General features: G+C 42.9%; 1 protein-coding gene across 2 annotated transcripts in view; it reads left to right on the top strand.

Moving 5' to 3' along the window:
- Positions 1 to 14,819: 14,819 nt before the first annotated feature.
- FGF14 (fibroblast growth factor 14) overlaps positions 14,820 to 24,448 on the top strand; it is a 398,429-nt gene continuing 388,800 nt past the window's right edge. For both annotated transcript variants that reach the window (XM_054380968.1, XM_054380953.1), the window contains exon 1: positions 14,820 to 15,027. In XM_054380968.1, the coding sequence (XP_054236943.1) occupies positions 14,820 to 15,027 (208 nt within the window). The remainder of the gene's footprint in view (positions 15,028 to 24,448) is intronic.

Below are 24,448 nucleotides of genomic sequence, written 5' to 3'. Positions count from 1 at the left end.
ACTGGACACAGTATTCCAGGTGTGGTCTCACCAGTGCGGAGTAGAGAGGTAGAAGAACTTCCCTAGACCTGCTGGACACACCTTGCTTGATACATCCCAGGATCCCATTGGCTCTCTTGGCCACAAGAGCACATTGTTGTTCCATGGAGAACTTGCTGTCCACCAGCACTTCAAGGTCTTTCTCGGTGGAGCTGCTTTCCAGCAGGGCAGCCCCTAACCTGTACTGGTGCCTGCTGTTATTTCTCCCCAGGTGCAGGACCCTGCACTTGTCCTTATTAAACTTCATGAGGTTTGCCTGCACCCAGCTCTCCAGCCTGTCCAGGTCACGTTGGATGGCTGCACAGCCTGAGGGGGTGTCAGCCAACCCCCCCAGTTTTGTATCATCAGTGAACTTGCTGAGGGTACTCTCAATGCCCTCATCCAGGTCCTTGATAAAGATATTGAACAAAACTGGACCCAGTACTGATCCCTGGGGGACACCATTTGCAACAGGCCTTTGATTTGACTCTGTGCCACTGATGACAACCCTCTGAACTCTGTTGTGGAGCCAGTTTGCAATCCACCTTACTGACCAGCCATCTATGCCACATCTCCTGAGCTTTTCTGTGAGGATGTTATGGAAGACAGTATCAAACAGCTTTAATGAAGTCAAGATATATCACATCCACTGCTCTTCTCTAGTACTTTGTGGCAGCTAACTTGGAAATAACCTCAATAACTCAGTAAGACTTAGATTTTTTGCCTAAACAGTAAAAAAAAATAAAAAAAATTAAAGTTCCAGTTTTAGTAGTTATTTTAGTCAAAGGTTTTCAGTAGTTGCCAGTTGGCCAACACATGGTTAAGCTTCCTTCTTCTTTCAGATGAAGTCAAAAGACACATGAGAGTTTTCTCTGCCTAGCTCAAGGATAATCTAAACATTCTTGTTATCAGCCTTTATTCCTGTAAGTCTAATGCATTCCAGGGATCATTAGACCCTAGCTATTTAGATATCTAGACAAGTCTCTTACTTCCTATGGTCTCATTCTCAGCAGATGTTCCTCTGTCCTCTACCACTGCAGAAGGAAAAGCATGGAAAATAGCTTCCTCCTGCCCCTATTCAGGTATTCCTGAGATGGGAATCGGAATATACTCCTAGGTTATTTCTTGAAGAGTGTAGCTGTTTTCTTGTTTGCCTAGTTTCCCACAACAGTATGTTTATCCTTGCGAGCTGCCACCTGAGTTGGATTCTCTCTAGAACTTCCTTGAAACATAACACATGTTGGAGACAGGATTAATTAATATAATAATTAACCTATTTACTCTTAAATTACTTCTGCAAGCCTTATGTTGCCAGCATCTAATGTAAAAATGAACCTTAGTTGAAGAACTAATAACATTTCTGCAGTTCCTGCATCATCTGAAGATATATTAATTTTCATTAAGCCAATTTCTAAATTTCTTGATTTTGCTGCTCCAGATCTGACATCAGATGAGTAAATGGGGTTAAACTAAATATATTTAATTCTGTTTTTTAATGCTTTGTTGCTTTCTCTCTTAAATGAAAACTAACAAAAAGTTGCCTCTGAGCAGTCCTTTTTGTATTTAAAAAACAATAGCAGAATGTCTTAGACATCTCCATAGAGGGTGATGAGAATATTATTCCATGCCATCCTCTGCTCTTATATTAATCTCTAATAATGAATAGTAACTCCAGTGATTTGGCAGCTATTCCAGATTGTAAAAAAAAATGCATACAGGAAACAAAGTTTGGGGTTATTTTTCCATGGCATTTGTGTTTTAGCACACCTTATTTTAATGTACCTTGTTCTACACTTTTATGACACAAGCAACAGAGTAGTCATTCAGTGTAATATAAATGCGAGGTCTGAGATGTGTGGTAGACACATTGTCAGTCTCTCTTGTAATTTATTATTTACAATATGTTCTTGTTCATTTTCAGTATAAAAGTACATCACTCTGTGTTTTAATTTATTAAATAGTAGATTGTTACCTCTCAGGCCCATGCTCCAAGTACAAAGTAAAGCTTTTAACTAAAATATTTCATCACTGGGCAAACTGTGGAGTACAAGTGGCTGCTCAAAAAATAACATGTTAATGTAGATGAAGAACTGGTGATTAGCCCAGATCAGACCTGAAAATAATAATTTAGCTGAGTAAAAAAAAAGCAAACAACATATAGTGAATATTTTTCCATTGAAAAGAATTTAATTGAAAAGAAAATGTTTTAAAAGATATCTTAGATTAACAGCTTGTTCAGCACAAACAACCACTAGATATTGATACAAAGAGAAAGAATTACAGAAAGAAGTTATGTTTTTTATTTAATACCTTTCATCTTAAGGCAAGATTGTATTCATTTTGCCTTCTCTGTCTTTAATGGAATTGCTAAATTATTCGTGTGGGTATAGCAAAAAAGAACCCATTCTAGATGCCTGTTAAAAAAAAAAATTGCCAGAAAAGGACTTGAGACATAACTCTCATTCATAGAGAGGTCTTGCTGCTTGATTCTTGCAGTATACGAGATGTTAGAGTGAGTGCAACTGCACATTCATTTCAGATTAAAACCTTTCATACACTAGAGTGACAAGTAAGGGGAGCTGAGTGTAAATAAGGATAGTAAATGCCTTTGGAAAAGCCGTGTTTTCCATTGCTCTGTGGACATTCACATTGCTTGTACAGTCATTTAAATCTAAGCAGAATAAATGCAACAGAATGGTAAATCAGAAGTCTCAACTTATCCAGTCTTTTTCAACTTGCATAGGTGACAGCACAAGGAAAAAGGAAAAGGAGGACATGACTTCCGTGTGGTGCAAAGCTCTACCTTAAACAATGACAGTATTGAGAAAAGAACTGGAAATGGCAGAAGTGTCAAAGAGGGGCCATTACTGATTCAAACCAACAGAATACCATGCCAGAAATCATCGAGGAAAAGCTAGAAAAAGACAAAGACTCTAAATGGAATAAAAGTTATCTGGAAGAACAGGGAAGAATAATCATACAACCAGATAAAGAGCCTTTCACTGGCTATGGTAAGGCGTTGCTTCCTTTCCTCTCTGAAGAAACTGCAGCCAACTTTTTCAAGCTCAGTATTTAAATCAAAATTGCCACACAGTAATCTAAATCAATGTCCCAATTTTCAGATTTTATGTACTGTTGCAGCTTTTCTTGGCTCCAGAAAGCATGAATTCTCAGCACTTCAGAAGATCAAGCTGTTTATGTGGGTGGTGATCATAGTAGAAAGTTAAACTAGTGTATCTTAACTTGCATGTGCAGAAACCAGCATGTTCACACAGAGGGTATGTTGCATCAGCAGATGCCTGACCTACCTACTGTTTTATTCACTTTATTGCCAATATGCTGATTTTTGAGATTAACCTAGCTAGTTTTAACTTTCTGTTTATTGGCATATCAGCCATATATAATGAAGGATTGGATTCAATTTGTAGATTAAGGCTCTTAAATGTAATCTCTGTTACGGTAAACTAGTCAGTAGAATTGGTCAAATCAAGAGCAGTCTTCAAGTGACATGATGAAAACCTGTTCTGAGGTGAGAAGGAAAACCCTACACTAGAGTCTACTTTTCTTTAGAGTCCATTCAATGTGCTGAGGAAATTGTATGGACTACTCCGGGAACAGAGACAGTATCTTGCATATAGACATATACAGATTATGTGTAAATACACACTGGCATCTTACATTTAGGTCTCTTAAACCAGGAGCTGAAATACAATGGCTATGACTAGCATCAGGTATCAAAATCCGAATTCCATCATGAATTGTCACTTTATACATCTATTGTAGAATAACTCTTTTCCTAGGTATTAAAAAATTAAGTCCTATTACAGCTGTCTTCAGCAATGTTGATACGTTAATAAGCTCTCACAACCAGAGCATATAGAAAATATACAATTTTCTGAAATAAAAAGGCTTTGGAGATAAAGAATGGATTGTTTTCCTGGGTTAGTCTTTAGCAAGAAAAGATTTTTCTTTATTTAGACAAGAAGAAAAAGCAGAAGTGGGTCACCTGGGAAGACAGATTTTCAAATCTCAATGGCAGAGAAAAAAATGCCTATCAAGGTACTCAAGCCAGAATTGGTTCTGTCTTGAGTAAGCTTTGGCTACTTTTATGATCAGGGGAAAAAATAAGGAGAATAAGTATATCTTGATCACTTCTGCTGTAGAAACTGTGACAATTAAATCTGGCATGTAGAGAGAGTTCTCATTCAAACAAACAAACAAACAAACAAACAAACAAACAAACAAACAAACCCCCCCAAAACAACAAACCATGGCAACTCTTGGCAGTGTCTGCTTACTAAGCCCTTTCATTACTTCAGCTGTTTTGGTGGGTTTTGTTTGGTTCTTTTGGGTCTTATTTACCTGAGCTAATCACAAGTTGTTGTTTTATAGCATCTGACATGCACAAAATATACATTTGAGATAAAGATTGTGATTTTGGGTCAAGTCCTCAAAGTATTGCTTTCTGTGAGAAATACCTAAATATCTATAATGGTAGGGCACCAGCCTCTGTTACACATGAAATTTAGTGGATGGTTCACTTACTTTTTGTTCTAATACTCACAATAATACATGCATAGAAAATTCTCATCATTCATTGTGCCGATGTAAGGAAGGGCAATGTCAGAAACTGTGCTGGGAAAGGGATAAGAAGAACTAATTTCTTTTTCTTTACGATGACAAATTTTTATGGAGCATTTCTATGCCTCCCTCTTCTGAGTGAAGGAGCTTCACCAGCTCTCCAGCACAGTTCTGCATTTGTAGATGCACCCTGATGCTGAAGGTATCAGTCTTTGTCATGACCTGGGAAATAAAAGGGAAGACTCCTTATCTTCTTCCTCAGTTATGTTTAATACCATGTTTTTATTTGCCCATTAATATTTTGTCCATATGCCTATGCTGTACACAGCTCATCTGGAGAAACAGTTCTGTGGCTACCACATCCCTTTTAAGCTCATATTGAGAAATACAGCCACATTCATCAGGCTACTTGAAACATGCTTCTTTCAACAAAAAATAGAAATGGGTAGATTTAGATTGGCTGTTAGGAAGAAGTTCTTCACCATGAGGGTGGTGAGACACTGGAACAGGTTGCCCAGGGAGGTGGTAGAAGCCCCATCCCTGGAAGTTTTTGAGGCCAGGCTGGATGTGTCTCTGAGCAACCTGATCTAGTGTGAGGTGTCCCTGCCCATGGGGGGTGGGGGGGTGGAACTATATGATCCTTGAGGTCCCTTGCAACCCTAACAAGTGTATGCTTCTATGATTCTATGATTTGTACTCAACTTCGGACAATCTATATGTCCCTGCAGAGTTCCAGAAATAAAACAAAGGAAGAACCAGAAATCTGTCCCAACTGATCCCTGAGTTTGATATGTTTATGATCATCATAGGGAAGAGAAAGCCTGAATCTGCTGTAGGGCTCAATGGTAGGTAGAGATAATGCCTGGCTCATGTATGCTTGCTATATTTGACTGTTGTTACAGATAACAGCAATGATAGGATCCAGTGATTAGATAAATCACTCTCTTTAAGCTGAAGAGTCTCTCACTTCCAGGTGTACAACTTTGTTTGCTGGCTAGTTTCATGGGTGGGCTGGATTCAGCAATCAGCATAATCAATGGATAGATACAGATGCTCAGGGTAGGGCAGACTAGATTTCCCCTCTTGTCTCTCATGGCCAAGCATCTACAATTTCAGTGAGATTGGTTCCTATGTCAGGCAATTAGATAGGTCAGTTGACTTTTATCTCCAACTATTTCTTACCTATCCGAAGGGAACTGTTTGTCTTATGCCAGCTTGATATTGCTGGCTGAGTTCAATACACTACAGAGCAAGCCAAGTCTGGAAAAGAATTTATTCTAAGGGAAAACATGTGTACTTCAATGGTTTGGATTCTCTTTCTTCAGGGGACTCTGATTTCCTTCTTTGGGTGATGATTATTGTATCAGAGAATATATGTATTGATATGAAATACTGCAGATAAAAACACTTCAGAAAAAAAAAGAGTCCTCTGTGCCACTGCTCTGCTTTGATGAAAAAAAATCTGGTTTTTTGTTGTGGGTTTTTTTTTTTTGTGATCTTTTCTCATGTTCACAAGGCTGTGTTAGGGTGCTCTGCTAAATGGTGCCAAGGCAAATATAATCTGAAAACGTGTGTTCAAGCTTGTCACCACTGTACATCTCTTTATCTCATTAGGAACTGAGTTTCTGCTTTCTGTATCAATTACATTCTCATTTAGACTAACATATATTTTATGCTTCCTTGTTGGATCATAGGATGAAATTTAAGCTACAATGATTTACTTATGAATTCATCAGTATTTTTTAGTTTTCTTTTCTAAGGAACTTTCACAGACTCTGTTAAATCTATTGCTTAGTTCATCAGAAAAACCACTGTGGTCTCTTCTTTTCTGTACTATTTGATTCCTTCACATCTTTTAAATATAATAAATATAAAGACAGACTCAAAAGCTCTGCTGAAGCAGAATTATTTTATTCCACTTAAGCATTTTGCTGTCCTTCACTGACACAATTTTTAATTTAGTCACAGAGCTGCAACACAGATGTTTTGCCTTTTAGGAACTATGAAAGTTTCACTAGTCAGTCTTCATAGCAGTTACAGGTATCTGAAATTAAATCAAGCAACTACAGATACCAGACCATTGTATTACCTAACCAACTTAGACTAACATATTTTAAGTCTTTCCTCTGTCCTAAAATCTATGATGTCTTCTTAGAATCACAGTTAATTGCTTTTTCAATGTTATTGCCCTTAAGTTCTGGAGACATTTCTTGCAGTTTGGTGATTTTTTTTTTTATCCTAACTGCAACTGCTTCTTCAATGTTTGTATATCACTCAGATTATTACCCTCTGCCCTGTAGTATATGCTCTCACGCTTTATGAAACTTCTGTCATTGAAGGGAAAGGAAAGAGGCACAATGTGCCTTTGAAAGCAGTGTCAGAACCACGTTTGCTTGAAAATTAATACTTTCTTCTCTAGTGCCCATACCTAGTTTGTATGGGTTTCATTTGTATGACAACAATGATCTCAGATTTTCTACAGATTATGGTCTTTGCAATGACTGACTTGTGTTTCCACAGAGCAAACGACTGCAGTACAAGCCTTGCAATTTGAATTAAGATGTTGACCAGTAGCCTGCCATAATCAGAGTGCTTTACAGTTGCTCATACATCATGGAGTGGCCAGGGCTTTGCTTCTCCAAAATTTTGGTCAGTTGAGCCAGGCTCTGTGCTGAAGCCAGCTGAGGCTAGTACTGAGGCAGCCCCCAACAGCATACGCAGAAGATGGCTGCAAGCAGAAAAGCTCATTCTGTAAGCCCCTCACCTATCTTCAACCCCTGCCAAGTGCCTCAAATGTGGTCACTGCTGCCTGAATGCCACAGGTTAGGCAGAAGTAAGTACAGCCTGCTCAAACTATACAATCTGCTTGGACACATCTGCCCTAAATCTGATGGAAGAAATTTTAACATGATTCCTGAAGACAAATCCTACATGTAAATGTACATGGATTCCTCCCACATCGTATGCCACCCCGTTTGCTGACTCTGTGTTCTGCCAGACCATCTACATTGATCTTCTCCCCCAGAAAAAACGGGAATGATACATAGTCTGGTGGACAGATGCATGTTTATGGCCACTAGACTTCACATTTATCGGGGGAGATATTCATATGGTCTTTAGAAGCAAGGGAGCAGAACTGGCGAGATGTGGACATTCTGCTGGTCAGTCAGGACAGGGTTAGAGATCTCTTATACCATCTGAAGACACACAGATCCATGGGCCCTGATGGGATGCATCCACGAGTGCTGAGAGAGCTGGCTGATACGGTTGCTGGACCTCTCTCCATCATCTTTGCAAAGTCCTGGAGAATAGGAGAGGTGCCTGATGACTGGAAGAAAGAAAATGTCACTCCAGTCTTCAAAAAAGGCAAGAAGGAGGACCCAGGCAACTACAGACCAGTCAGCCTCACCTCCATCCCTGGCAAGATGATGGAGCAGCTCATCCTGGAGGTCATCTCTAACCACATGGAAGACAAGAAGGTTATCAGGAATAGCCAACATGGATTTACCAAGGAGAGATCCTGTCTAACTAATCTGATAGCCTTCTAAGAAGTTATGACCAAGTGGGTACATAAGGGAAGAGCAGTGGATGTCATATATCTTGACTTCAGTAAAGCTTTTGATACTGTCTCCTATAACATCCTCATAGAAAGGCTCAGGAGATGTGGCATAGATTGTTGGTCAGTGAGGTGGATTGCAAACTGGCTCCACAACAGAGTTCAGAGGGTCATCATCAGTGGCACAGAGTCAACTTGGAGGCCTGTGGCAAGTAGTGTCCCCCAGGGATCAGTACTGGGTCCAGTTTTGTTCAATATCTTTATCAAGGACCTGGATGAGGGCATTGAGAGTACCCTCAGCAAGTTCACTGATGATACAAAACTGGGGGGGTTGGCTGACACCCCCTCAGGCTGTGCAGCCATCCAACGTGACCTGGACAGGCTGGAGGGCTGGGTGCAGGCAAACCTCATGAAGTTTAATAAGGACAAGTGCAGGGTCCTGCATCTGGGGAGAAATAACAACAGGCACCAGTACAGGTTAGGGACTGCCCTGCTGGAAAGCAGCTCCACCGAGAAAGACCTTGGAGTGCTGGTGGACAGCAAGTTCTCCATGGAACAACAATGTGCTCTTGTGGCCAAGAGAGCCAATGGGATCCTGGGATGCATCAAGAAAGGTGGGTCCAGCAGGTCTAGGGAAGTTCTTCTACCTCTCTACTCTGCACTGGTGAGACCACACCTGGAATACTGTGTCCAGTTTTGGGCTCCCCAGTTCAAGAAAGACAGAGACCTGCTGGAGAGAATCCAACGGAGAGCCACGAGGATGATTAGGGGACTTGAGCATCTCCCCTGTGAAGAGAGACTGAGATCCCTGGGGCTGTTTAGTCTTGAGAAAACTGAGAGGGAATCTGATCAATGTCCACAAATATCTGAGGGGTGGGGGGCCAGACTCTTTTTGGTGGTTCAACATGAGGAGAAACTTCTTTACAGTGAGGATGATGGAGCCCTGGAACAGGCTCCCCAGGGGGGTTGTGGAGTCTCCTTCTCTGGAGACTTTCAAAACCCACCTGGACGCATTCCTGTGCAGACTACCCTAAGTGATCCTTCTCTGGCAGGGGGGTTGGACCTGATGATCTCTTGAGGTCCCTTCCAACCTCTGATATTCTGGGATACTGTGAAGGCATGCAGGAATATCTCTGTGCTCCTATGACTCCCTCTTATTTATTTTACGGATTGATGAATTTTTTTTTTTAATTATTATGGGACAATATATAAGCTCTCTCAGTTTGGCTGTTTCTTCCAACTCTTTTATTCTTTACTGCAAAGATGAATTTACTCCAGGTACAGTGTGTTTTACCAGGTCCAGCATGCCAAGATCTAGATCCTTGACTACAGCTCTTCACCATTACTATATTAATAACAACTGGCTGTTCAATATTAGTATCTCCTTGTAAAGCATTTCATTGTAGTTCCATTACAAACAGGATAGCAGACCAGGCTTCCTAATCTCAGTTTCTGAGTGTCAGATCATTTCCTGTAACACTTGATCAGCATCACACATCTCACCCACTACACAGGGCATGAAGGCAACTCAAGGTCCTTTTTCTACCATTCAGTCAGCTCCCTCTTGTCCACACATGCAATACCATCAGGATATACCAGACTGATAAAACAGAGAAAGATAATGGAGAACACCACTCACACGCTTGAAAATAACCACATGCCTTAGTAACCTAAAACAACCCCAGGACCTCAGTATATGTTCACCTTTACCCAGGCTACCCAATCAGGAATCACCAGTACAGGGCACCAGTGCACCACTGCCTTAGGACATTATTCATCTGTGTTGCCCCAGGAACTCCCTGCACCTCTTTCCTCACCTTGGAACAGCAAAGAAATCCTGTTATTTGGTGACTAGTTTTTGTGTTACATAGTTATGGATTTGTCTAACATCTGTTTGTCAAATATGGTCTGTTCCCTACTGTCTCTCCTTTTCTCAGGTAGGAAATGTGTCTTTTGTAGTCCTATGGAAATTGGTACTGGGCTGGAACTCTGGAATAGCATGTTCTAATTTGTAAGATCAACCAAAGCTCAAACCCGTCCTCTTCATTCCCTCAAGATGAGCACACCCATATGCTGAATAGAGGGAAAATGACAATCCTTTCTTCTTCTTTTCCCACTAGGACCAAGGTGACACTTCCTTTCTCTCCATTGCCCTTGGTACTTGGGCACTTTTTTGATGTTCTCTCTGTGGAACATAAAAAAAATCTACCATGAGGCATGATGAAGGCTTCACCCTCATCTATTCCTCACTACCCCCAGCCTAGAAAAAGAAGACATGAAGAAGGTTTCAGAACTAGCTGACTCCAAGGATACCAAGTGTCTACAGTTATAAACATTTAGTTTAAAATACAACTTGTGGGCAAGATACCTAAACTGAATTGCTTGTGTATATGTAAATTTGTGAGCTGAATATCTAAACTCCAGTGTAATCAATAGGGCTTTAGGAACTCTATACAGTTGCCTACACATAGATAGCCATCACTGTCCTTTTGAGATGCCCTAGGATGTACTGTACAGCCTCCACCTGCAGAACTATAAGAGCTTGGAGCTCTTATAATAATCCATAATAATACCTGCTATGCCTCAAGTTGCAAGACATTCTAGGAAGTCTTAGATTACTCTAGATTTAAATGACTTCAGCAGTCAAATTATGTTCCAGATCTTCATCGACTATAAGAGAGTATAACCACCTAGTTCATAGGTAGACATCTAGATGTCTTGTTCTGTAGGCTCAGTCTCACCAAACAGTAGGTACTGTCTTTGCATTTTCTAGACTATATGGGATTTATGCAAGCTTTGTTTCTACAAGATAAAGGAGTTCACAATTGATGCGTAAACAGCTAGCCTTGTCTAATTTACTCTTGCTATCAATATATATTAAAACTGTGAGTTGAGGGAATTACTCAGTCCACAATCTTAGTGACTAATATACAAGCTGCTTATACAGTAGGTGTGTTTTGCTATCTTGGGAAATTTGTTCTCAAAAGACTTACAGAACAAAGCTTTGCTTAAATTTTCTTGCATAAAAATAAGTCCTCTGATGCTGCCACCTCATATGGATGGGTTACCTGGAATTTGGCTTGTCCATCACTATCACTCTGGTCTCCCACATGGAGTCCCTAGGTAATGACTTCTTTTCTCTGATCCAGAAGACAAAGACTCTTGGTGGCACACCATAAAAGAGTCCTTTATTTTCTCACTTTCTTCCTCTATCCCAAAACTGCAATAGTCTCTATCAATCAGAGGTCTTCTTGGTACAGCTAAGTGACCAAAATACTCCACTGATACTTTGTCCCTTTCCGCCAAAGGCTAAGCTGAAATCCTTGGAAGAACCAAATATCACCTGTTGGTTTTTCACTTCTCCTGACTTACAAGAATTATGTATTTTCTTCCACAAGTCTGCCCACCTTTTATGAATATAACCTTCTTCAAGTACAGTCATCTTATTCCATGGTTCTGAAAAAAAAGATAAGAACCTTTGAGGGAATGTTTTCTTCTCTTTGTCTAGGTAATTTTTTGTTTGTTTTGTTGTTTGTACGTTGCACTCAGCAAAGTATGAAATTTTTGTTCATGAATCTTCCTGCTGTGATAAAAAGCTTGCACTCAGTTCAGTGTCAGTTAAGGATAGGCCATTTATAAATTAATTAAAGTTTTGGAAAGGACAATTTATATTTAGGCTAAATAGGTCTAAGTATATGCTTTAGACTTTTTAAGTTTGCTATACATATTTCACCTGAGAAGAAAAGACTTCCTCTGTTTTTTTCCACATTAAGTCAGCTCTTCTTTCAAAAAGCTAATCTTTCCATGACTTTGACTTTGCACAAAGAAAAATTCTTACGCTTGCTCAGGTTTTTCTCTGCAGGCCTGCCATGTTTTGGAGACCTCTTCAAGAGCATTAAGCTCCAAGACAGGCAAGATCAATATTTTTCACTCAGTTGAGATATGGAGTTCCTGCTTCTGTTGTACTTCCAGTAAACCTTAAATTGTACGTCACGATCAGAAGCAGCCTCCTTCGGTTCTATGTCTGTAATTCCTGACATCTGAACAATGGTGGGATGCTAAAGAGAAGTTTTACTTTAATTTATAAAGCAGGGAGCTACATGCTAGCCTGAGGGAGGTATATAACCAATTACTTGGGTGGAAAGCTTGTCAATGACTTTTTGTTTTATACACATCACAGACTGTTCCCAGCTATATAAAGTTGGCTCTTGTGGTCAAGGGAAGATAGACACAGATCTCAGGTATTTTGGGAAGACTCTAGATCAATTTAATGTTTGTAGGGAGCAATGACATATGAGCTATGATGAATAGCACTAGGGCTGCTGTGAACTCCCAGTCAGCTGGCTGCAAGGTGGCCAAGCCAGCTTGCTTTCCCAGCAGCCCTTGTAATGCCTCCGTGCCCAGAAGGACAGATTGTCAGCTCAACAGACAGCACAACCAAAGGGATGGGACAAGGGACCAAGACACTTTTTAGCACTGATTTCTTCTGTGACCTTTCCCCCATTCTCTTTCTAACTTCTCTTAAATTTAATTAAAAAGTTTTACTTATTTTTAGTTTTGCAAACTTGGGTGCTAAGAGGTAGGCACCTACCTCCCCACATAAACTCCATGCAAACTCCACGGGCAACTTCTCACAGTAGGGTCCTTCATTCCTGTGAATCATTCTTCATCTCTGTAAAACAGGGTAATGCTGTTCACATATCATGTAGAGAAGAATCTGTCAACCAAGCAGTTCATCTATATGTATATATTCATAATCTCACCAAAATTAAACTACTGGAAAATTTTTGGTTCCCAGAGCTTTTGTTGGTAGGCTGACCAAATGTTTACTGCAAGAACTTCCCAAACATTAGCAACCATATAGAAACCCTGGAAGAGTAACAAAAGCACACACATACAAACCTCTACATTTTTCATAGTTTAATATTACACTTTGTGGAGCAACAGCAGCTTCCATGACCTTAGGAGAAAACATCAATATCTGACCACGTCTGAATGAATGCAAATATGAATGGAAACGTCACTGTGAAAAATGTCCTGGTACTTCTGTTTAGTACTCTGCTAATAGGAAAAGTTGATGGTCTAAGAGCTAACCTTTGTCCAAAGAAGTAAAGATGATCATGAAGGTGGCAAGATGACTGTGGCAATGAGAGACCAAGGCAAGGGGAGGAAGAGTTCACCGTCCCATTTCTACAACCTCTGTTATCCCTTCTTCTCAACTACTACCTTAATATCTTTTTTTCTCATTTATTCATGGTCAACGTCTCATCACTTCCAACAACTTCCAGGATACACATAGTCCAGTGAAGTATTTAAAGGGAAGAAGGAGAACATGGACATCAGCTTCCATCATTTCCAGTGCCACTGCTGCCAGGCATGGGTGCAACCACTAGGGGCTTGGTTGGCATAGCCGTCCCACAGAGCCCTGGGAGGACTGGTGAAAGGGTAATGGTTCGTGTGTGAAACTGTGGAGAACAATGAGTGGCACTGCTCAGGAGCTGGTCCATCTTCCTGTGGATCTGTTAACTCAAGATGTGCAGCAGGTGCTTTGTGGATTTATTTTAGCATTGCCTCTGTTGGCATTTGCAGTGCTTGGGAATCCCAGTCATGGCCCTGGACTCCATCGTGTGTGGCATCACCCTCACATGGAACAGGCAGTACTAACCTCTCCTGGGGTAGTTCCTGCGCTAGCAGGCACAAGATTAAGAAGTACCATTTTCAGGCTGATGTATGTGGCTTGCGGCTGCATTGGCCGCTCGTGTTCTTTAAGACCACGGCACGACCGAGAGGGGCAAAAATCAGCCTTGGGGGAGGGCCGGATTTCAGGGGCCAGGACACTCCACGGTGGGGAACGGGTCCGTGCTCAGCGGCGCTTTGCCCCGCCGGGCGGCTTTGGGGCAAACCCACCTGTCCTCCTCGCGGGCGGTGCCGTGCCGAGCCGGGCCGTGCCGCACGTGGGTCCATGACGGCGATCGGGGCCGGCGGGGCTCGCCAGCTCCTCCTCCCCCGGCGCCCGCCGGCGACTGGGCGCCTAGGCTGCGGCGGGCGGCGCGGGGCGGGGGTGCTGCCTCCTGCGCGGCGGTGCGGGGCGCAGCGGCAGCCGGGGCCGGGAGGCGAGCGGCGGCCCGCGCGGGCGAGGGCGGGCGGCGTCGCGGGGCGGCGGCGGGGGCTGCGGCGGGGCATCGGCGGAGGCTGCGGGCGGGGTCCGCGCCCGCGGCCGACAGCGGTGTCTGCGCCTCAGCCGGCTTGGCCGGGTGCTGGTGGCGCGCTCTCCAGCCGCGGGGCTGCACAATGGCAGTCGTTCAGTAGGATGGATCCTGCCGTGGCTTTTGTTCTGCAGATCCACCCATCCTCATAGCAGTCAAGTACCAGGCTATGGTTTTCTCTCTGGGGATCTTTCTTCCGCGTTTTCCTGGTGTCTCTGATGAGGTTTTGGCCTTGGCTGGGATTTCACTACCTTACTTTTCGTTTGGCTTCATGCTGAAAAAAAAAAAAGGGATTTATTCTATTTCTTCTACACGCTTTTGGTTATAATCCAGTGTTGATCTAGGGGGAATAACCATTCAGCCTGGCTGAAAAAACAGCATCCGTTGAAAAGTCTCAAAGAAATATACCACGTGAGGAAAAAAAACTGGGAGAAGATCGGAATATAAACATTTTTTCTATGATAAAACTGGTGCCCCTCTTCAGGAGAACTGATCTCAATTTATTATTATGCAACCACAAGGATCTCTTCTTTCTCAGGGTGTATAAGCTGCTGGATTGCTTTTCGCCCAAATCAATGTGGTTTCTTTGGAACATTTTCAGCAAAGGATCGCATATGCTGCAGTGTCTTTGTGGCAAGAGTCTTAAGAAAAACAAGAACCAAACTGGTAAGCAATCCATTGCACTGCGTTGTTTTTCTTTTACGCTACCCTGTCTGTTGCTCGCCGAGGTAGATCTGCAATCCTGCTGAGGGGAGAAGGGGGAACTATAACGAGGCCAGCACAGACATGCATGTGCATACGTGTATGAATAAGCAAGGAGAGGTATGGATTAGCCTCAGCCACTGTCACCACGGAAAAGAAAAAAAATATATATATCAAAGGCGACCCTAACCCGGCCTGCATCTCCTAGTTTTTTAGATGCTCTTTCCAAGGAGGAAACTTTTGTATCGCTATCATTTTTGAGGGGAAGCCGGTAGAGACCCCCGTCCCAGCTCTCATCCTTGATGTGAGCCCCCCTTGCACACATCCAGTCAGTTTTGGGAAGAGTAGCCCGTGTCTCCCGTGCTAGTGTGAGCTGGCCCTGTCTGTCGTGATTGAGTGCAACGGTCCTGAACAGCACTTTCTGATTAGCTTGCAATATGTCACCCCCACACACACCCCCCTCTCCCCGTCTCCCCCCCCTGCCCCTCGCCTCGCTCGGGTCTCTGAAGTCAAGCCCGACACCCCCCACCCCCGGCTGAGGGCTCCCCCTTATCACTCATCCCCTGGGACTCTGGGCCGACAAGGTGGAGGGGAATGAGGAGAGGGGGTGGACACTTTCTTGAGGCTTGTGCCCAGACGGCAACTCAGCCAGCGATACCAAGCGGCAGTAGCAGCACCGCCTGGGTGGCTGCGTCTCTCCTCCGCCTCTCTCTGCCGGGATGACCCCTCTGTGCACGCGCCGGTGTCTCTGCGTGTGTCTCCATGTCTGCGTGGCAGGATCATGCGCTTCGGTTCAGCCCGGCTCCGAGGGGGAAACTTGCAGTATATTACATAAGAAATGCAAATGCTGGTGCTCTGGGCTGCCCGGTCCCGGGGGGTCACGCTGCTGCTGTTGCATCCCTCTTGCTCAGGGTGTCCGTATGGCTAAGCACCACGGTTTGGAGAGCAAGGTGGGCGAGAAGGGATGCTCGGCAGGTGGGGGAGCCGGGAGCACTTCAAGGGAGATACTGGCCCTTCTCACCCTCCTCATAATGGGCTCTAGTCCCCCTAGCCGCCGTGCTCGCTCTCCCCAACCGGCAGGTTGCCTGCAAGCTCTTGCGTGCCTGGGGAGTCGAGAGCCACTGAAACCAGGGCTGTGAGGGGCGGGATGCCGTGTATGCGCTGCTCTCTGTGTGTGGTGTGTGTGTTTGCCTGTGTGTATGCCGGTTGCCCTGCAGTGGCAGCTCCCGAGCAGGAGACTCCTGACGCTGGCACTGCAGTGTAGTAGATCATAGGCTCTCGTTGCCTCTCTGACACCCCAACACTATCAAGCAGCAGCCCTGCTAGCAGCTCTCATCCCTGTCCACCTCAGCAGCGGGCGTGCCGGCTCCTGCTTTGCCCAGTTTGGGGCCGGTGCAGGGAGTCGAGGTGGGCACTTCGGACGATTTTTTGTCTCCACTTCTCACTCCTGTTTGCCATCTCGTCTCGCCCCTTTCCTATCTACCGCTCCCACTGCAGCACAGCGCAGCCACTTCTCAGCATACCAAAGAGGCCGAGATGCCCCGTTGGAGGCTGCGCTCAGCTTTCCGCAAAGAGCCGTTTGCTCGCTGCAGCGAGCCGCATTCCCCGTCCGGGGGCAACTTCCAAGTCGTATGCCCACCCCGGGGCGGGGTGGGGCGGGAAAGGGCAGGCCACTTTCGCGCAGCCGCTGGGGACGGCTCCTCACACCTTGGCCGAACCGCGCAGGCAGGGGCTGTGACCGCAGGGGGGAATTGCAGAGCCGCGGTGTGGCCCTGCCCGCTGCCGCCGCAAATTCTCCGCCAGGGGGTAGCGAGCGGGTCCAGCCCTGTGATCCACTGGGCGAGAGGCGATGCTCCAGAAGAAGGGCTTTTGGGGGTGGTGGGTGATTTCAGGACCTTTCAGTTTGCATTCCAGGGGAGAAGAGGAGGACGGACGTATAGTCCCCCCTCCCCCCCTCACACACACACACTACGACCACCACCAAAAGCCTGTGTCCTTTCCTTGCGGCGGGGAGGCTAGTAAGGAAACGGTTCCTGATACCGAGACTTTGCCGCACTTGGCCCCTTTGCATGGGACGAGTAGATTTTGGTGGCAGGAGTGGCACTGCGTTTCGGCGCCACTGCCAACCTGCCTGGGGAGAGCTCAGCTCATCTGGAGGGTGCCTGAGACGAGAGAGTCAGTCTGAGCAAGGCAGACTAGTGTCCCATAAACTTGGGGGCGTGGGGAGGCTAGGGTGTCACTGCCCCTTTTGTGCCTCCTTTGTCACAGCTTCCAGGGGGTCATAGAGCTGTCCGAGATCTGAGCGTGGAGGTGGGTACTCGAGGTTGCAGATCCTGCAAGATCTGAGGTCCGGCTCTCCGTCCCGAGCGTTTTGAGCCGCTTTGCTCCGGTCCGACTTGATCCCGGCGGAAGAGCCGGGACGCCGAGACCCGTACCCTGACATCTTGCTCCAAGCAGCGCTAAACTGAGACTGACTCTCTGGGGAGGCTAATAATACTCTTGGATAGATTAGATTAGATTAGATTAGATTAGATTAGATTAGATTAGATTAGATTAGATTAGATTAGATTAGATTAGATTAGATCGGCTCGGTCACAGACGCTGTTGCTGAGCGAGCAGATCACCTCCATCAATGCTGGGATCACCCGCGGGAGAGCTAGGGGTCGGTGCCGCCATGCCCTGCCTCCCCTGGTGCCCTTGCTACCTGGGCCGTGGGGCTCCCCCTCTGCGGGCAATTCCATCCCAGCTGTGGCACGGGGCTGCGACACAACACCCCAGCCCTTCCCCAGCCCTCTTTGCCCGGCAAACTTTTCAGGGCTCATTGGGCTTTTCAGTCTCAGAAAGCACCACATAAACGAGCAGCTGCCGCTGATCAAACCGTGTGGAAAATCGAGCAGGTTAGGCAGATAACGCTAGCTGCTTTTTCAGTTTATTTAGTTATTTTCAGACTGCTGCACTTTTTTGGGTCTCTTTCAACAGCTGGTCTTTTCCCAGAAGCGGGAAAAGTGCCTCTTTTTCAGATGTTCTCTGCGTTTCCACTCCACCTCTGACTGCTGCCTTCCTTTCCATGTGAGACCCCCTCCTCTTCCCGGGGACCCAAACTGGTCCCACTAGGTTTATCGGCACCAAGGAGAGCCCTGGAGAGAGGGGAGAGTGGAGTAGGGGGTGGTGGTGTGTCCAGTGAGGTTTGCACAAGTCTCTGCCAGGGTTGCATCAGGAGGCTTTGTTTTTTGTTTTGGAGTAACGTTGTTGCATTCAAATTAGTTTCAAATCCGATATCCCAGAAAGCGAAGCTGCCTTTGTTTGCTGCTGTTATTTACCTCTTTACATTTCTTCATAAGGAGTAAAACTTTGGGAAACAATAGACATGGCTTTGTGTGCACTGACTGAGTTTTCCTGAGTTTAATGGTACAAAAAGTAATGAAGCTCTAAATACCTTCACTGTCTTGTCCAGCATGAAAATATTTGCAATGTGTTAGGTTCCCTGGGCTTCACTTGTTTCTGTGTTTATTTCCATGTATCTCTGACATTCTGTCTTGTCATACACACAGAGAGAACTTCACAGTGTGAGACATGAGATTTTTTCTCACAGTTAAAAGTGGCTTGAGATCCTAAGGCCTGAGCCAGGAGTTGCAATGATAAGATGCCAACCTGATGGTTTCCCCCCTCTGTGAGGCTCCAAACTGGGCATAGTTAAAGTCATGAGGGAGGATTTGGAACTTTTGGAGGGAAATGGGGAAGGAGAGGTACCTCGTTGAGATTTTTTTGAAGCAAATACTGCGAGTGAATAGGTTGGGTGGGTTGTGTTTTTTTTGTTTTTTTTTTTTTTTTCTTTCCCTGTTAAAGTGCCCATGAGAGATGAGTTAAGTTGGATGGAGTACTAGATGCCCCCGTCATAGGAATTACTATCACATTTCACTCCTGGTAGCAACCCAACAGACAGAAGATGTATCATGTTTCCTCTCTGTTTACCTCCAAAAAGAGGCATCTCTCCAACTCAGGCAGGGATGTTGACAGGAGAGTAGATAGAAATTGGCATTACTATAAATATGTTGCTGATAGAGGAGTTTGGTTTCTGTTGGTATCAATCCCATATCAATATGAAACACAAAGCCTGTGTAGAAAGAAGAGCATCTGAGATGCAGGCCGTGGCTGAACTGGGATCTCTGCAGAGTGCTTGTGTAAACTCCTTCTCTGTAAAATAGTCAGACTGTTCTTTCATGGTTGTTTATCATTTTGAAAAAGTTTCTAAGAACAGCCATGCAAGACTGGATCTGTTTAAAGCAGAATCTTGGGTCCTGCCAGTAAAATATACAGTGTGTGTCTTTACCTGAATTCTAAGTAAATTGGTTCCCTCGTTGTCTTCCTTACTCATAGAAAACAAACCTTCCACCAAGACATAAGGGTATTTTGCCTCAGGAAGAGCTGCAGAATTGGATCCTTAAAGTTTCTTTCATGTAGCAGCTCTGACTGATTAAACACCATACTTCCTGTACTATTAATCAAGCTGCAGTATGTTTCTGTCACTAAAATGTAAAATTGCCTATTCACATGTACTTCACCTACTGAAGTTTTATCCTCTGTGGAATAAATTTCCTGAATTTATACAAATTTAATTATTCTTGATCAAAATAAATTGCATAGTGTACTTGTTAAGGGGTGAAATTTATGCCTGCTCATGCATCTTTCTACTGTGATATAATGCTTGCACCTAACCTAATGTCTGGTAATGACTGGCCATTTACAAATGAATTCAAATATAAAAATGATGACCCAGACATAAGGAAAACACATAAAATGTATTTACAGGTATCATTGGTTTAAATATTTATGTGCGTGTGGTTTTCATTTGAGTGCAATGTTTATTCTACTTACCTGCTTTGATTATATTAAGTATTTAGTTTTGAGATAAAACCCTTACTGACTTCAAAGAGGAGAATGTTCTTTAAAACTGTAAACCTTTTTTTTCCAGGAAGACTTCGTAAAACTAAAGAAATAGGAAGCAGAGCATTATGCTGATTCTGGGAATGGTATTTCATAGTTGAAGGGGTCACTACTGAGATTTTTTGTATAACCACTTAATGTGTAGGATAAAATATGGTGAGTCTAGAATGTGGTTGGATAAATGAAGTGCTTGTGCACAAATTACACTCTGCTGAATATTTACAGATGTTTGTGAAATGTGCCTGCAAGCACTGATTCTTGATGGAGCAGGTTTCATTCAAATGAACATAACCCTGTTACTTCAGGAGCAGTGATTTGTTTCTATACATAATTCTGTTTCCCATGGCTTTTGTGATTTTGGAGACACTGTTACTTCCCCATGCCTTGCTTTCCTGCATGTTGGAATCACAGGCAATGTCTGAGCACCACTGCACAAGTGTGCTGTTGGTCCTTTTGTTTGCTTTTCACATTTCAGTGAGTGATATCTGTTCAAAGACAAATTGCCAGTTTACTGAAAAACTTACTGAGAAACAAAACATTGAACGATCTTAAAATTTCACAATCTCGGTTGTGAAAAAGAAATTTGCTGTGGTGTAGCACAAGGCTTGATTTACAACTAACATGTCTGAGATCAACTTGCTACCGTGCAGAGTGAACACAGTAGAAAACCAGTGTTACGTGGAAACAAACTTTGCAGCACTAAGGCCACTTTTAGTTCAGAAAGAAGATGCTTCTTGCACAGAGTGTGTTTCTACTGTCAGAACAAATGAAGCAATTGGGAAGAGAATCTTTTCGTAGGAGACCATGTGATAAAGTGCACAGAGGAGTATATTCATCTTCAGACTGTCTTAATTTTTTTTTATTTATTTATTTTGTGCACGGAGTGGATCCTTTGATGTGCTGAGCCACTCCTAAGTACTGAAAATTGTAATTGCAGAGGGAACTGAAGATGTTTAGCACCATGATGAACTGAACTTGCAGAGAATGAATTGTGATGTGTTCTTTTTAATATACTCTGCAGTGAAAGTAAACGTGTGACCCACTAACAAAGTTGTTATTCAAATCAGGAGCAGGCTGACTTTGAAGAGTGTCTTTTTGAGATCAAAACCTTAAAAATCAGTAAGTGAAAGGATTTTAATGGATAAATGGAAAGCTTTTTTGTGTGCCTGCAGCATACTCTGTTAGAAGCACTGACATTAAATAGTAGCGTCGAAAGTAAATAGCTGCTGATGAGACAGCATTAAGAAGTTGGAATAATAACACCTTCTGTAGTAAAATTAAATGCATTAGTTTAAGTAACACACTGTGTTGAACATAAGCAACATTTTAATAGTTTGAGAGTTAATGTTGGATGGTTGTGTGGTTCAAATGACAATAAATGACAGTTGCTAGCAGAAATTGATGGTGTAATTTTTATGTCCGTACATTGTGTATTCACTCTGACACCTGCTTATTTTACTTTTAACTGGAAGCAGTGTGAGGATTGGCATTGAACAAGTTTTACATTTGCATATTGAAGGTAGTATCTTGAAAATTACTTGGCTTAATCATTTTGTAGCACTAAAATTAACCAGGTCCCATCAGTAGAATTGAACCAAGGTTAAATGCTTTAATACCATTGGAATTGTTTTGACTTTTGCTCTCAGGCAAAGATACAAATAATCTGTAATCCTCTATACAAAAAAATTTGCTTTAAGGAGATTCCAGAAAGGTCTGGATTTCACTAAGCTGATTGGGGAATAGACTTTGCTGTTCCCTGAAAATTCATCATGTCATCCATATTTTTTTTTCATGCAGCTCTGTTATTTGGAAAGATAAGAACACAGTGAGGATACAGAATGCATAGAACTCACGCCTTAGCTCTTGGACACATCCTGTCTTCAGCTCTGGGCATTAGGTTGTGTAAGAAAAAATACCAGATGTGGCAAATATAGGTTTGATCCTTCCCCGATCTATTCTCTCAGTTTTCATTTGTCACTGGACTGTCTTAAACCAGAGCTTTTATTCAGGTCACTGCATGTAGTAGCTTCTGAGCTATACACCTCAACTTGTCCAATGGCATTTCTATTTTTGGTGTCAAATTCCTTTGTATGACAGAAAGCTTGATGTAATGACACGTTGGGTGGAAAGGGTGTGGAGAGGTTTGTGCTTTCAAAGAGTGCTCCTTATTTCTTCTCTTGTGGAAAAAGAGAGGCTAATGTTCCATCTACTTTTAGCCCATACCTGGGGCTATACTATAACAATTGCTCTATTACCCAGTGACCCCCTGCCCAGCAGAGAAGTGGAACTGGGAAAAAGGGCAGGAGACCCATGGGTTAAAATGAAAACAGATTTAATAAAAGAACAAAACTAATACCAATGCCAATATAAAGTACACAAAGTTATACTAATGCCAGCAAGTGTATGACAGTCACAATAAATAGGTAGGCAGCCTGAAGGAGAAGAAAGAGAAACAAAATCAAGAGAAGCCCACTCAGAAAACCCCTAACCTAAGCAAACTTCACCCTTTATACTGAGTGTGACATTTACATCATGGGATACACCTGTGAACCAGCTCAGGTCAGCTGTTCTAGCTGACTTGTAACTTCTAATGGTCTATAGCCCATGGCTGGTCTATGATTCTGTCCCAGCAAAACCAGGACACCCTGCTATTCCTATTCTCTCGTTGTGATTACTGATCATAAGCAGCTTTTTGCAGGTGAGTATCTCATCTATAAGGTGAAGAACACAATTGTGGTGTTTTCTTCTTCCTTGAACTGTAGGAAAATCCTGAGAATTTCCATCATCTTAAATCTTATGTAGTATAATTTGCCTTTGCTGAGGATAGAGGATGTCTCAGGCTTTGGGGGACAAAGATGAGCTGACACATCCCTTTTCATGCTCTGCTTTTGTCCAGCTAAAATGAATTAATTCCTATGGATTTTCTAGGCCTTTGGGATAAGAAAGTATTTCCTGCAAAGGGCATGTTTTCACTGAGTCCTTTCTCTTGAGGGAAGAAGCAGGGTACTGCTCCCTTGAACAAGCTTTTAAAGAATTAAGCTCTAGTGTGACTGAAAACTAGAATTTTGTACTAACATTGAATGGTTTGAACAGGAGAGAACTAACATTGAACAGGTTTGAACTTGCATATAAAAGCAAAGACTTCTGTTTACATATAAATCTCTTGGTTCTTACCAATGCTGGCAAAGGAAATATACACGAATTTCATTGCCCTTTAATGAAGTTTAAGCTGAAAATGTTAATTTAAAGAAGGCAAGTTTACCTGACTTGTTACTTTTTCAGTAAATGTATTTCTAAGGATGTTCTGCCACATTTAAAGAAAATGTCCAAATTAATCAGGTCCCAGTCCCTGCTTCTCCTTAGAGAAGTGTGTTGTGGAGCATTACTCTTGCCCAATAGTTCCGTTAGTATCATTCATTGCTAATATAGGCACATTTATTGACATTTAAAGAGATGAACAGAAACTACCATTGCAAAACATAGTGGAAAATATAGAAGAAGTTGTGGAAAAAATTATAGAGTAGGAAATATTATTAAAAGTCAGTTAAATAATGACTATACTAGCATCTTATAAAATAGAGTACCATATCAGGAAAATCTAATCTTAAGGGTTAAATTAGTAGTAGTGCCTATCAATTCATATTGCTCATTATAAGAAAAAACACTTTGCAGTTGTGATTCAACTGCAAGTTCAACCCAGACTGCTAATAGCTCCTAAGAAACTGAACCTAAATGTGATTTAAGCAGATTATCCCACTAGGATATCAACCCAAGATCTCAGATGTGAATTAACTTCAGGTGCAATTCTGTGGCTTAGACTCTTTCAGCTTTTACTAAAATCCATGTTTTAAAATAGCATTAACAGGTGGATTAAAGTTTATAAAGCCTTGTGCCTCTGAGACCTTTCCTCCTAGCCTTTTCCCAGTCTATATTTTTTTTTTTTTTAATGTTTGTCCCCATGTTAAGGAGGGTTATACAGATTTTCAGTACCAACATTTGCTGGTCTCCTGGCTTTACTCAGATGTTTTATCTCCATGAATAATATGACCTTGACACCCCAAACACAGCTGAGCTTCTCACATCTCTTTCAGTTCTTTCACTTGCTGCTTGCCCATCCATTTAGGATAGAGACTCTGAGGAAAATCAGCCCTTAATTACATTTATTTTTTTCAGATATTTTTAAATACTCTCCACTACTTTGAATAATTATCTGGTGGAAGTAAGCAGGTTATTACTGATGCAGTAGATGTTTATGATGGGTGAAAAGCAGACTGATGCACTATCCTTCATTTTATTGATCATGAGCTGTATGAATGATTGGCTTCTCACTTTCTGCTAATTTACACTAGGACAAGTACATAAATGTAGAGGCAATAAAGTAACTGTGATCAACTAGGAAAAGACAGTAAAATCAGAAGACCTAAGAACAAATATTATCCCT

This window comes from Indicator indicator, chromosome 1 (genome assembly GCF_027791375.1).
Source record: "Indicator indicator isolate 239-I01 chromosome 1, UM_Iind_1.1, whole genome shotgun sequence".
Lineage (NCBI taxonomy): Eukaryota > Metazoa > Chordata > Aves > Piciformes > Indicatoridae > Indicator > Indicator indicator.
The sequence above is the reverse complement of the archived record's forward strand: the minus strand, read 5'-3'. Positions and strand labels throughout refer to the sequence as shown.